The following is a 13,426-nucleotide window of genomic DNA, read 5'->3' on the forward strand; positions in this document are numbered from 1 at the left end:
CACATATGCCTACACACAGAGGTTTTGCATACTTTCTGAAGGTTGGCAGACTTTCCAATAGTTAGGCTGCTCATAAACGGAGAGCTCTGAGAAGCCATGAGCAGCTGGTCACTGTTGTTGTCCACTTGTAGGCTGACTGGGCACCTGTCAGGAACGTGATGGAGGAGGCCTCTGCCCTGCTCCCCTGAGACCAGGTGTGTCTCTCTACATCTGGTTCAGACACTGGCCTTCTGGTTGGCCATTATGATACACTTGATCGTTGATGGCAGAGGGTGAGGGTTCTGTGGGTAGAGGCTGAGGTCCCCCCTGCAGAGTAGAGCGGTCTCTGTAGTGTCCTTAGAAAACAAGAGCTCGAAGGTGGGGCTCAGAAAGGTGGGAAAGGAAACTCCCACATCTCTCCCTCTCGACCTCGTCCTTTGGGCTTGGGCTTTGGGATGCCTGGGGGGTGATTTTGGGTTCCAGCCTCTGGTAGGCAGAGTCAGGCTGGGTTAACCTGGGAGGAAAACTATGGGGGGCCCCAACTGAAGTGGTGAGCCATAGCTCAAGAGCAGATTGGCTTTACATAATGCTCTGTGTAGATTCCCAAGATTATCTCTGAGGTTTAGTGAAGTCTTATCGACTGTTTGGGTCTGGCCTCTATGGCCTGTGGGAAGCTAATGGAAGGGGGCACAGGGGGGTTTACCTTCAAGCTGTTCAGGAGAGATGGGGAAAGCTCCTCCTGAGACCAGAGTTGTGGGGACAGAAGTAATAATGAAAGATCTCCAAAAGGAAAATGAGTTTCAGGACAGTACTTGGTCATTAGGCCCAACCACACAGCTTCCCACAGAGTGATTTTGTCGTTGTTGCCGACCTTGGAGGATGAATGCTATTACAGGAATCACTGGATTTTCTTATATGTAAGATTCCTTTGGATTCTGAGAGTCTATGAAACTGTATTTGTCCCTGCAAGTGTCTTTGCAGTTGACTGTTTTTACTGACTGCCCTCATCCAGCTTCCAAAATGATGAAGTCCTAGGCCATAGGGAAGAAGGGAGTATATTATATTTAAATACTGGAAAAATCGTTTCATGACAGTTCAGAAGGAGTAATGATCAATTTGGTCAAAGAAGTAAAATTTTAGGAAAAGGTTAAGAAACCTAAACAAGAAACCTACTGGATAGTACTGGACAGGGCTGGGGAGGGTTGGGGGGTGTGGGGAGGGTAGGGGGGCGGGGACTACCTCGAGCAAACAGGTTGGAGAAGTCGGTCTCTGTGCGCCGGAAACGGCCATCCCTGTCGCTGTTTTCACAGGAAAGCAGGTTCTTGGAGGACTGTCTCTCCTTGAAGGCGCTCACCAGCCGGCTCTTCTCTTCCAGGCTGTTGGTCCTCTGCAAGAAGCCTGTGTAGTACAAGACGCTGGGTCAGAGGGAATGCACGAAATTCCCAGCCTCGGAGCGTCAGCTGCCAGGCCAGGTCCACTGTCCGTGCGGGGTTCCTGCTTCTCCTGAGAAGAAGCTGAGTAACTGCATCTTATGTATAAGGGTTGTGGCACGGCTCGCCTTCCGGCGGGGAAGGGACGGTGCCAAGTGTCATCACTGGTACAGACCCGGTCATGCAAGAGAGGAAAACAGTAAGCAAAGCCCATTCTCCTCTCTGAACATGACTCTGAACTCAGAATTAAGTCAATTGGACAGCTTCCACTCCAGTAACCAGCCCCAGGATGGGGCTTTAAGGGGAAGGACACTATCGGGGAGGATGCTGCTGGCACCAGGTTTATGGGCTGTGCAGCCTGAGGAAGGAGGGGGTGAGGACCAGCACTGGGGGTTAGGGAAGGTGCTTTCCTTGGGCACCAGGTAACGCTCACAGGACTGAAAGTAGGTGCAATTTTTCTGACCCGAACCTGAAGTGCAGCTGCCTCCATACCACCCCCTCTCCTTGAACAAAGGTATTGGGGAAAGAGACAAGGAAGCATAAAACCTTATGTGTGGTGACATTTCTTCCTGTAAATACTGACTGAGCATCTGTTGTGGAAAAGCACTTTGCTAAACATCTAGGACAGAGGACAGATAAAGATAAATGAGACAGATCTCCTACCCTCCAGGAACTGACAGTTTGGCAGATGGGAACCCATGTTGTAATAAAGCCAGAAAGCCACCCCAGAACCCCACAGAGCTGAACTCGCGAGCCTGGGGTGAGATACAAAGCACCTCACATCTGCCCCTCAGAAGGAGTAGAAATCTCTCGTACCTGCGGTGAGCAGCACAAACACCACCAGTGGCAAACAGAGAAGCAGGCTGAGGCAGAAGGCCTGGGGACTCTGCCAGCTAGGAGCACACTCCTTCCCTTCGTACCCACACCCATTCCTTCTGGGGCTCAGGACCTGCTGACCCACTCCTTCTCTCAGCATCTCCTCCCATTATGTCTCGATCTTAGCCCAAAATGCAACACACTGAAAAGAAGAAGAAAGTTCTAAGCTTCTCAGTGACCCCAAAGCTGTCTTTGTAGATACCAAGATCCTTGGGGAGTCATGCACATCACAAGACAGGCTTGGAGGAAAGTCCCAGGAGGTTCAAAGAGAGGCAAGTTAATCTGGGGAATTAGGCTTTACTTCCCCAGGACTGCAATTCAGTGGCAAGGGGTGGAGGAAGGAGGGATGCAGGGGAAAGGCTGCAGGGATTGGAATCCTCCCACACACAGGAGCAGGGTCTATTTTTGGAGGGAAGAATAGGAAGGTAGAGGCCCCAGCCTTTCATTGGTCCCAGCACCTTGTTAACTTATCACTAAAGCCCCAAAGGACATCAGGAGGGGGTAAGACACCATAATAGAGCTCCACACTTGGGTGTAAAGGTGGGGGTTTGTATCCTTTCCCTCACCCTTCCTCCTACTTTCTTCATTTCCCATACAAACCCCAGAGTCCAAAACCAGGAGCCAGCACTCATTTGCCAGAGGCACCTGGTTCCTGAATTCCAAGACTGCTCCCCTAGTCCTGGAAAAGTGAGCTATGGAATTTGCCAGCCTGAAAAGACCAAATCCATGTGGCCTAATGGAGGTAAGGTCCTGCCCTCTGAACTCCTACTCTTTAGGTCTCTGACCTCTGGTTGGCTCTGACTCACTCCTTGGGAAAGCCTTAAGTCTTTACCTCGAAACCCCTTAGGAATGCCTTTCCTCTGGGCAGCGGCAGGACCTATGACTTCGATTTAGGCTTTGGATATTATCTCCAAATCTGACACAGGCAGTTCCAGAGGTGTCCTGATAGGATGGAGAGATGACAATTATGACACAACTTTAAATCTGCATCTCATCCCTGGAGTGCACTAGGAATCAGTATTTCCTATAAATCCTATGTTTATCTTTTGAATAGCATACTTACATTGCATTATAAATTGTGTTTAAACCCATTAATTTGCTAATATAAACACTTAATGCATATTGTTATCAGAATAACAATGTCTTGGAAGGTATCTGTTTTTTAAAATATTGGAAGCCTCAAAAAAGATAAATGACCGAGTTCTCTCAAGGCCCTGAGAGGCTCTGGAAAGAAATGTATGCTTCTCCAAGGATGACCAGGTGGCGGATGACATTGAAGTCAGTGCTTTGACTACTTCCCTGGCTAGCAAGGGGTCCTGGAAGCAGGGGTCCCTGAGACTGAAGCAGATTGGATTCTCTCTTGCTCCGCATACCACCTGTGAGGACCTAGTTTAAGCAGTGAGTGACTGGTAACCCAGCTCAACATTCCCAAGAGGCAAAAAAGAAAAGCAGAGGCAAACCAAAGCTGCACTTGACTTTGGTCAGCTTGTTGCTAGCTTTAAGGGGAGAACAGGAGGCAAACCCTGTCATGACTCCTCCTTTGGGCAGAGGGGAGATCCTGAGGCTGGTTCCTCACTCCTGCCCCCAAACTCAAAGGCCTAGGGGGCCCATTGAGTGGGGAGGAGTGTAGGGAACTAGAGAGCACTTGGTTTGAGCAAGTCTATGAGCTGTGCATGGCAGAAGGGCACAGGGCCAAGGGGGTAAGGAGGGCTAAAGCCCATTCCACCCCCCGCAACCCCTGCTCTTGCTCAGCAAGCTGTAGAGTGGAATTGCATCTACCTGGAGGAAGGAACTTTTTTCCTGATTTTTATGGGCTCAAAATACCTTGCCAGATCTCCCCCGCCCCAACTTCTTACTTCAACAGAAGCCAGAAATACATAATATCTGAAGTCTTTCTGTTTGAAAGTTGTATGGCAACTGACACAAAATCAAACACACACATACACACACTGCATGGGCTAAATAAAAGAGCTCATAGGCTGTAGCTGGCAGCCAGTTTGGGACCTCTGCATATATAAGTGATGGAGGGCCAAGGACACATTGGGAAGTTAGTAGAACCCAGAGCCCCTGCATCTCCTTCTATTTAAGTCATGCCACCATGCTTGTAGCTACCCCATTCTACCTCTTGGCAAACCCTGGGTTTCTTCTACCTGATTATTTTCCCAGGGGATTCTGCCTCTGAAGCAGAGGGTACCACTGGTGAGACCCAGAGCCTTTTTGCAGCTTTCCTCCCTGGCTTCCAGGGAAGGGAGGTAGGAGAGGGGGTGGGAGTTGAATCTTGGCAAGGCACTGAAGATGTTTATGGGGGTCACCTAGGGCAATGGATTTGGAGGTGGGAAGAGGAAAATTAATTCTACTGCTGTCTTAATGTGAAAGGTCAGACCAACCTGGAGAGTGTGAAGAAGGCATCCTCCAGGCTCACGAATGTCTGGGATGAAGGGAGTTGGGGTGTCCCTGAGTGGAGGTGGGAGGCTGTGGATTCAGGTCCAAACCAAAGACTGCACTTCAGAAAGCCAGAGTTGGTCCAAGGTATGGGAAATAAATCCGCCTGGTGTTTTGTTTCCTTTCAGAATCAAGCCTAATGTGAAGCCTCCTAACCTGTGGCCCCCAAAGCTTGCTTTTTAGCAGAAGGCAAGTTCCCGCTCAACAGACTACCAGCCCTTTCCTCCTGTCAAACGGGTTGCAACTTTCCTGAAATTAGTGTTGGCGTGTGTGTGTGTGTGTGTGTGTGTTTAAAACAGGGAAGAAACTCTCCGCGGATGGTAGCCCCCAAATGCTCAAGAGCTCTCCCTCATAGTAAGTTGATGCAAACTCGGGGACCCCTATTCGCGGACCCAACGAAGCTCAACTCTTTCTTGCCCGTTTACCCTTTAGGGGCACTCAGGGCGTGTCTCCGGAAGGGGGCCACAGGGGACACGGCCTGCGGCGCGACGCCTGGCTCAGGGAGTGCAGGAGGGACGAAGGTTGCCGGCCAGGCAGGCCCAGGACCGCGGGGAAGGCAGCCCTCACCCCAAGTCTCCCCCACCCTGCCGGCGACCGCGGCGGGCGCCTTGGGCTTGCTCAGTTCTGCTTGCCCGCCTGCATGACAATGACGGCTGCAGAAGCTGAGCGCCGTGGCCGCCGAAGGGACCGGGCGCGAAACGGGCCATTAAGCCGGGAATGGCGGCTGGGGGAGGGGGCTATTTATAGAACAAAGCTCTGCTGCCGCCAGCCTCCCCCGCCCGCCGACGCCGCCCGGGCCTAGCCCCGCGGGCCTCGCGGGCCGGAGAGAGGGCCGAACCCGGGGCCGCCCCGCGGCAGGGCTGGGCTTTCCCTGGGAGATGGCCGCGTCTAGGAGTTGAGCAACGCTTCCTCACCGTGGATCGAGGGGACAGAGCCCCAGAAGCGTAGGGAGGGCGTCTCGCGGCAAAGCGGGGAAGGGAGGGTGGTTCCCAGGAGCCGCTAAGTAGCCCCTGTCCTCTCCGGGCCCCGCCGCCGCCTTCCTCGGGCCCCCGGACGCAGAGAAGCTGGAAGAGCAGGCCCAGGGAACACTCAGTGGCCGGCTCGCGCTGGGGCGCTCGGGGCTGGGGCGGGCGTGCCCCGCGCCCGCTCCGCCGCTATCTCCCGCGCGCAGCCGCTGACGGATGGCTCTTTAATAAGCCCCTCGTTAATCTTCCCCCGCCCCTCCACCCCCTGCCCGGGAACGTCCGTATTTTCTGGCCCGATAAGGCTAGAGATTTTAGACGGTGAAATGTAGCAAGGAAAGCAAGTCCTCATTGTTCAGCCGGAGCCACTCAGCTGTGTCCCTTCGAATAAGTCTCCTTTTTTCCTTAAAAAAAAAAAAAAATGACGTCCCTTGGGCGTTTTCATTTCAGACCCTCACGTCTCCGGAGAACGGTTCTTTCTCCTCTCCAGCTCCCAGATCTATTTGTCTTCCTCTCTGGCAAATCGTGCCCGACACCCTCTTTCTCCTCTTGAGGCCCCACGCCCCCGCCTGCCCCCTTTTCCTTCCTTCTCCTTCAAGGGCAAGCTCCGCAAACCCTCTGGCCCGAGCCGTCCGCACCTCCCCCAGGCAGGCCACCGAGGGCTGCAGGCAAAGAATGAAAGAACGAAATCTGAATCCGTTATGACATCTCGGGACACATTCTCAAGCTGGGGAGGCCACTTTCAACGTACGCTGGTGGGGACTTGGGGGGGGGGGGACGACGTGCCAGCCTCCGCCTCAGGCGGAAACCATGCCCTAGGCCTGCTCTCCGGGAAAACCAGACCAGTTCACCTCTTCAACCAGACCTTCCCCACGCAGGTAGAGCGCACGCTTAGGATCGGCCCTGACGCCGGCAAGAAGAGCGGGGCTGCCGCGCGGGGGCGCTGTGTCCTAGACCCGGGAAGCCCCGCTGTCTCTTGGGAGTCCCGGACTCCAGCCGAAAACGTACCCCCCAGCCGGGTCAAGGGAAGGCGGAGGAGGTTTAAGACTTGTAGAGGGGCTTCTCGCCAGGCGTCGGGGCTGTAGGTACTTTAGAAAACCAAACCCAAGAGCCGGGATCTCCTTCCTCTTGCGCCCCACTCTCCCAAACCCTCAAAGCCCGAGAGCTGCGCCGCCCTGCTGGGCCCCAGCGGGCCCTTCCACTCACCGCAGATCTTGAGCCCCAGTTTTCTGGTGCATCCATGGGCCACGCCGCACCAGGTGTCATACGCTAGAAAGCAAAAGAGGTGCGATCAGTGAGGTTCGGAGCATGTGGGGGACCGGGTCGAGGGCAAAGGTATTCTGGGGAGGAGAAGGCAGGTCTTTCGCCAGTGCTCCTCAATAAAAACTCCTTCCTGAAAGGAGCAAGAGGCCAGATACGTGGGCCGAAGGGCAGACTCGTGCCCTTCGAGTGCCCATGACACTCCCTTCCTGCTCCCACTTTCAGGTATAGAATGGTGTCTCTGAGAGGCCGAGCACCCATGCGGCCCGCCAGGCCTCCAAGCAACGCCGGCGGGGGGGGGGGGGAGGCGAGACCCGAGTGGACCACGTACAAAAGACCGGGCTAAGCCGCACGTGTTACCCAGCACCCACCCGCCAGGCCCTGTCCCTTGGTCTCCGCCCTGCAGACTCGAAGGGCGACCACAGCAGCCCGGAAAGGGAACACAGAGGCATCTGGGACCAAAACGTCTCATAATTTCTTGGCGGGTCTCCAGCCGAGTGGCAGCTTAAAATAAACTGGCATGAAATGGGGTCGCGGAAGAGTTCAGGAATTAATTGGGTGAAAAATAGTATTTGACTAGATGATCGGGCTCGCATGACTGCTCTTCAGTCGGACCCAGAGTCGGGAAACAATAGTGTGCCTCCGGTCCTCATCGCGGATCCCCTCTTCCCAACCTGCCCCTCATTAACCCTTCCCTCAGACGTCTCAGGTCTGGAGCAGGCGAAGGCAAAGGGAATCAGGCGCCTTTCCTCCGGGTCCGAATGGCCGACCTAGGAGCCGTTGTGTTTTCCTTCTTTACCAGGCTGTTCTCAAACTCCTCAGGGTCTCTCCTGCCCTCGGGGTTCAGCTAGCAGGAAGGAGCACGGGGGTGCCTGTGGAGCCCGCGCGCGCTGGTGCGGTGGGCCCAGCGTGAAATTCCCTTCGTATCTCTCAAAGCAAGGCGCTTCCAATCACTCCCATCCCCCACCCCACCCTGGTCCGAGCTTTCAGCTCCGCGCGAATGTCGGCGGCGATAAGGAGAGTGACATCCATTAAACCCGGCACAACAGAGCCCCAGCGGGGAGAAGAAATAGACCGACGTCAGTGAGACAGCGTGTCACAGATGGAGTTCCTGCCACAGACAGGAAATCGGTGCGAAAGCAAAACCCTTACAATAAATAATACCTGGCGGGTAAAGAGCTATTTCCACTCAAAAAGTGCTTTCGCTTTAAACACCATCTCAGCTAATCCTCAGAACAACTCTATGAAACAAGAAGAGTGTTTATCTAAGATTCATTTTACAAATAAAAAATAGGGATTCAGAGAGGTTAAGCGATTTTTCCAAGGTTACTCAGCTGGGGCACTGGTGTTCAGACCCAATGCACTGCCTGTCAGAGCTGGGGGTTACAGTAATAAAGGGACAGAGGGATGGGGGAGAGGAAGTGAGAGATCCCCTTTGGTGTAGCGAAGAGGCTGAGTAAGGTTGTGCGGATTGAGCAAGGCCACCTCCCAGGAGGCCTTGAAGAGAGAGAGAAGCGGAGCCCGCTGGGCGGGCGAGGGTGTGTCTGCAAGGGAGGACGAGAGCGGGCAGAGAGCCCGGCGTGCGCCCGCAGCCTAGGGTGCCCAACCCGCAGCTGGGCTGCCGGGGGGAGGGGGGCGGGGGGGCGGGCGACGACGTTCTCAGGACAGATGCTGCACGCTCTTCCCAGGCAGAGTCCTCGACTATCTTCCCTCTGCCTCGGTGCCTTCCGGGCGCGCCAGGCCATGTGCGAACTCAGGTCAGCGCCTCCACTGGTTCTCGGCCCTGAGGTTGGGCGTATGCGCTCCACCGCGGGCTGCCGCCGGGAGGTAACGTTAACCCGGGTGAGGTGGGATGGGGCAGGACTCTGAGGTGGGTGAACACTGCGGTCGCCCTGCCCTGTCAGGCAGCAAAAAAGGGGCGGGAAATGTGGAGAGGTCTGGAAAAAAAATCCATCAAGGCCTGAGCAACAGACAAAGGCAGGCAGGCCTCGCGTTCCTCCCGGCCTGATCCGGCCAGCGGCCGCCAGTGCCCGGCTCACGTGCCACCAGGGCTGGCGGCTCTCCCGAGCCCCTCTTTGTTGTGTGGGTAATTGTAGCTCGCCTGGGGGGCGGGGAGAGGGAGCTGCAAAGGGAACTGAAACGCAACCTCAGGACTTAGGACAAGGCCTCCGGGCCCGGGAGCCAGTGGCTGCGCCAAGGGATTGGAGAGGGGGCTCCCGGGATAACATTCCCCCATCTTCGTTGATGGGAACGATCGACATTTTCTCAAGCCTATAGAAAGTGCCATAAAAGCATAGCAATAAGCCCTCCTAACCACACTGCCATTTCTAAACCGCTCTTATATAGAAAATCTGGGGCTGTTACTACTGGAGCTGATAGATTGGGGGAAGGGGACTCATTTCAACCCAAACTGCAAAAAAAGAAAAACAACTCTTCCATCGCCAGACTTCTACAGAAAGGTAGGAAATAAATCTGAATTAAAGACAAAATCTGGAAATGGGCTGAAGAGCACACTGAGCTAGAGGTGGGGAAGCATAGAACTCACGTCCCCCCTTTTATCTGGTTCCCCTTTTCTTCTCTTTTGCCGACCTGTCAATTGCTGACAGATCTCCTGCCCTGGAGAAAAGAGAAGGGTGCTCTCTCCTCCCGCCCTGGCAAAGCTTCTTGCCGCTTCCTGGCTCTCCACCTCTCTCCACTCAGGTTGCTGCCCGCTGCTGTTTTTTTGTTTTTTGTTTTTTTTTTTTTGGTCTGAGATGTAATTAATTGTCTAAAATGTCGAGGCTCAGTCTCAAACCGTTTTATGCACCTTTCTCGCCCCTGGCTTCTCCCTCACTCGTCAATAGCGCGACGAAAATTTGGAGCAATTAGGGACCCCGAGTTTTCTAAAAGCTGCAATTAACGTCGAAATTTCTGCTGATTATAGACTTTGAGCACAGCGCAGGGGGAAAGGAGGAGGGGGTCAGATCTCAGCTCAACGAGAGCTGGAGACAGAAAACTCTCTATTCCCGCCGAGACTAGAGTCTCCTCACACCGCCCTCTGTCCCGACCCCCCGTCGTCCCACCAAGCCAAAGAAACCACACACAACAAAAACAACACTCTCGCCGCCCGTCCCTCCCTCGAAGCGAAGCCCCCAACGATCGCCGCTACTCGAACCTTGCGTGGTTCCCACTTTCCAGCGCCCCAGAATCGCCTAGCATTTCTGGCAGTCAAACGACCTCTGGCCGAGACCCAGGTCAGAGCCCCATTTCTTTCCAGCCTCCATCGTCTCCACGCTCCCCCTTCCCTTTCCACCAGCGCAGCCTCCTCACGTCCCAGCGCCCCCATCTTCCCCGCAGTCCATTCGATAGGAAACTGGGGCAGAACCTACTTGTGGGGCGCAGGTTGGTAGTATTGGGGTCCGCTCCCGCATTCGAGGAGGTTGCGGACGAAGAAGGGGTCGAAGACGCCATCAGCTTGGTCGTCCCGGGGCCTCTGCTGTCCGAGGTCCTCGGCCAGTCGGGCGCAGGAACAGGCTGCAAAGAGATGCGAGAGCAGTGCGGGGAGGGCTTCCGGGGTCCTGCGCGGGAGGCGACTGAGCGGTCGGGGGCGCGGACGCTCCCCCCCAGAAGTCAGGGCTTGGGACAGAGAGGCGGGAGAAAGGGCACCTAACAGGCTGAGTCGGGGTGCGCCGAGGGGAGGAGGAGACGTGCGCGCGAGCTCTGGGACTCCGGCGCCGGCAACGTAGCCCAGGGCTGCTCTCCAGTCTGGCGGCGGAGCGGGGTGACCTGGAGTGCAGCGCAGAGACTAGGGGAGCCCAAGGCCAGTTCAGGACGCAGGGGTGGGGGGGATAGGGCTAGGAGGGCAAGGGAGCCTCAGTGCGCGATTTTCCAGCCGAGCCACGACAAGCCCCATTGGGCTCTCAGCAGCCGGAGGGCGGGCAGGCGGGGGGGAGTGCGCACGGGGCGGGCACGTCTGGTTCGGTGTCTGGTTCCCGTTGTTGTGTCTGGTTAATTCCCTGGAAAGAAGGAGGCTAACTGCTCCGAGGACCGGGGACTTTGGTGAGACACGGTGAGAGGAAAAAAAGGGTCCATATCTTTACGTTCTCTCTCGGACTTGGCGGGGAAGAACTACAGTCACCTTGCACTCTAGACAGCCAGAAAGCAGCGGGTCGGAACCTTGTCTCCCTCTTGTCCCACCCCGTTTTGAGCCATGTGGAAGCCTAGGACGAGGCTTGGTCCGGGTTTCTGTGTTCCCTCTCCACCCAACTCTCTGAGGTCCCCGGATTTTTCGCTGTACAAAGCCGAAGAGGTTGAGTGTGGCAAGAAAGGGGAACATTACTGGGGAAACGAACTTGCCCTCTGCGCTCGGAAGGCGGCAGACTAGGATCGGTGCGCGACGCCCCTGTACTGTGCTCGGCGCTGGCGCGATGGCTACCGAAGGCCCCGGGACAGAGGTGCCGGCCAATCTGGGTAGATCTAAGACCCCGCAGAGTAGCACCTGCTCGCCACCGCCTTCACACGCACCCTGGGATCCCACACCTAGCCCTGCGTGCGCATTCATACTGTAACGCCGGCCACGGTAGACCGCAGCTTCTGGGGAAGTAACAGGTTACCGCTCGGAGTCGTGCCTTTGGCAGCTGCTGCTCAGGAGCCCTTTGGTGAGACGGGCGCTCACCGCCGGGAAGCGATGGGGAAAATCCTCTCTCCACTTCAGCGCGGGTGTCAGCCTCTGGGCATCCCTAGGCGTGAATTTCGCCGGTGGGGGTAGGATGAGCGCGAGGTCGGGGGTCGCTGCGCCGCGCACCAAGGGAGAGCCGGGAGTAGGGCAGGCGGGACGCGCTCTGCTAGGGAGGGTAGATGGCTGTCGCTGGGAGTGCGGGTTGGCCAAGAAACCGCGGGTCAAGAGGACCCAGCTGAACAGCTGAAGCCGGGCACTGGAAAGTCCGGGCGGCCGCGCGCTTACCCACCTGGGCTAGGCGACAGCAAGCAGGGCGCTCCTGCCGCTCCTCTGCGCAGCGCGCAGCGATCCGCTCGGCCCCGGCCCTGCCACAGGCGTAATCTTCCCGGCGTCACCTCCAGCTGCCGCCGGGCTCCCGCCAGCACCGTCCCGCACGCGAGCTCCGGAAGGAGAAGAGAGCGGTCGGGAGAGGCAGCTGGTAGGCTTCGGGGGAGGCGGGGGCGGAGTGGGGAGGCGGGGACGGCTCGGCGGGGGAATCACGAGGCCGCTGCTCGCGGGGGCAGCTCGTCGGCAGAGCGGTGGGGCTCCTTTGCAGGTGCCTGATCGCCTCTGGAGCTCTAAAGGGCGATTATAAATCCAGATCACGGTTTGGGGCTCGGAAAAAAAAGGCCCTATGAGTAATCCAGAACGTACTCAACATGCTCTATTTTTTGAAAGAGGGTATCGGGTAAGACGAGGGAAAAGATAATTCCTATGAAGAGTTCTGCCTCGTTGAGTGCTTCTTCTTCATCCTTCTCCCCCTTTCCCTTCCCCTCCCATATTTTCGGGAAGACTAGAACAGTGGCTTTGCCTCAATTTCTTTCCTCGCGGTTCCCCCAGATCTACGACCCCGCGACTCTTACCTGAGTAAAAGCGAGCTCTGGCGTTGTGTCCTCGCTGGCTCTCTACTGAGCCAGGACTGTTGTAAAAGCAAAGGAGGCAGAGATTGGAGGGGAACACTCAGACCCCGGAGGAGACCCCGTCTCCTTTCACTTCAGTTTCTTCATCCAGCTCAGAGCCTCCCCAAAGTACTTTACCTGAGTACCGCTACCCACGGCCACCCGCAGAGAAAAGGTCCCGTTTCCCATCCACTGTGCACTCCCTGCTAGTTTTGGTCCTCTTGGTAATGGGGAAAGAAGTCCTCCTGATTGATCACATCTGAAGGTTAATAACACGCACGAGCGCGGCTTCACACAAACGGAAACCCGAGCACAGAGGTGGCCCCAGGGGGCGGGGTGGGGGTGGGCTCCCTGCTCTGCCCATCCCCTCACCCCACCCCCTACGATTTTGCGCTCTTTAAGGATTCTCCCTTTGCATTATTTAAGCATATTTAATGAATTGCCGCTTTCGGAAAAGCACCTCACAATAAGAAGGCGTTCGCCGAAAATTTTCCACCAGGGGGCGCCAGGCGCCCAGAGACCGCGAGGCCCTGTGCGGGCGGGGTCTTTCCTCCCCGCGGGAGCTAACTAACCCCTGGAAGTGCTGTCTGGGCTCTATTACTCTCCCGCCTCTTCAAGCCATCCCTCAGCCAGCCTCGTCGCTAATGTATGTTCTCCTCCTTCGTCTACCTCAGTGTCTTTTCCTTTAGGGCAAAAAAAAAAAAAAAAAAAAAAAAAAGTTGATCTTTGTGTGTGGCTGGGTGATACCGTGTAACCAGTGATTCCTTTACTCGTTTCACAGTGATTTTTTTCCCCCTGTTACTGTGCAGCAGGCAGGGGTTATTTATGGACACGTCTGCGGCCTTGCTGGTCCAACCGAAGCCCGTACCTTCTCTCTGAACG

At 55.9% G+C, this 13,426-nt stretch overlaps 1 protein-coding gene across 2 annotated transcripts in view; it reads right to left on the reverse strand.

Annotated features, from left to right (window-relative positions):
- The window catches only part of GAD1 (glutamate decarboxylase 1), a 41,778-nt gene extending 29,676 nt beyond the window's left edge, over positions 1-12,102 (reverse strand). Inside the window, exons 1-5 of one of the 2 annotated variants that reach the window (XM_032408328.1) lie at positions 11,896-11,989; positions 11,542-11,667; positions 10,318-10,462; positions 6,896-6,958; positions 1,219-1,377 (exon numbers count right to left, since the gene is read on the reverse strand). In XM_032408328.1, the coding sequence (XP_032264219.1) occupies positions 1,219-1,377; positions 6,896-6,958; positions 10,318-10,399 (304 nt within the window). In that variant the 5' untranslated portion in view covers positions 10,400-10,462; positions 11,542-11,667; positions 11,896-11,989. Of the gene's footprint in view, positions 1-1,218; positions 1,378-6,895; positions 6,959-10,317; positions 10,463-11,541; positions 11,668-11,895 lie in introns of both variants that reach the window. The other variant, XM_032408327.1, reaches the window with a different exon arrangement.
- Between the last annotated feature and the right edge of the window lie 1,324 nt (positions 12,103-13,426).

This window comes from Phoca vitulina, unplaced genomic scaffold, assembly GCF_004348235.1.
Source record: "Phoca vitulina isolate PV1807 unplaced genomic scaffold, GSC_HSeal_1.0 scaffold1, whole genome shotgun sequence".
Taxonomy (NCBI): domain Eukaryota; kingdom Metazoa; phylum Chordata; class Mammalia; order Carnivora; family Phocidae; genus Phoca; species Phoca vitulina.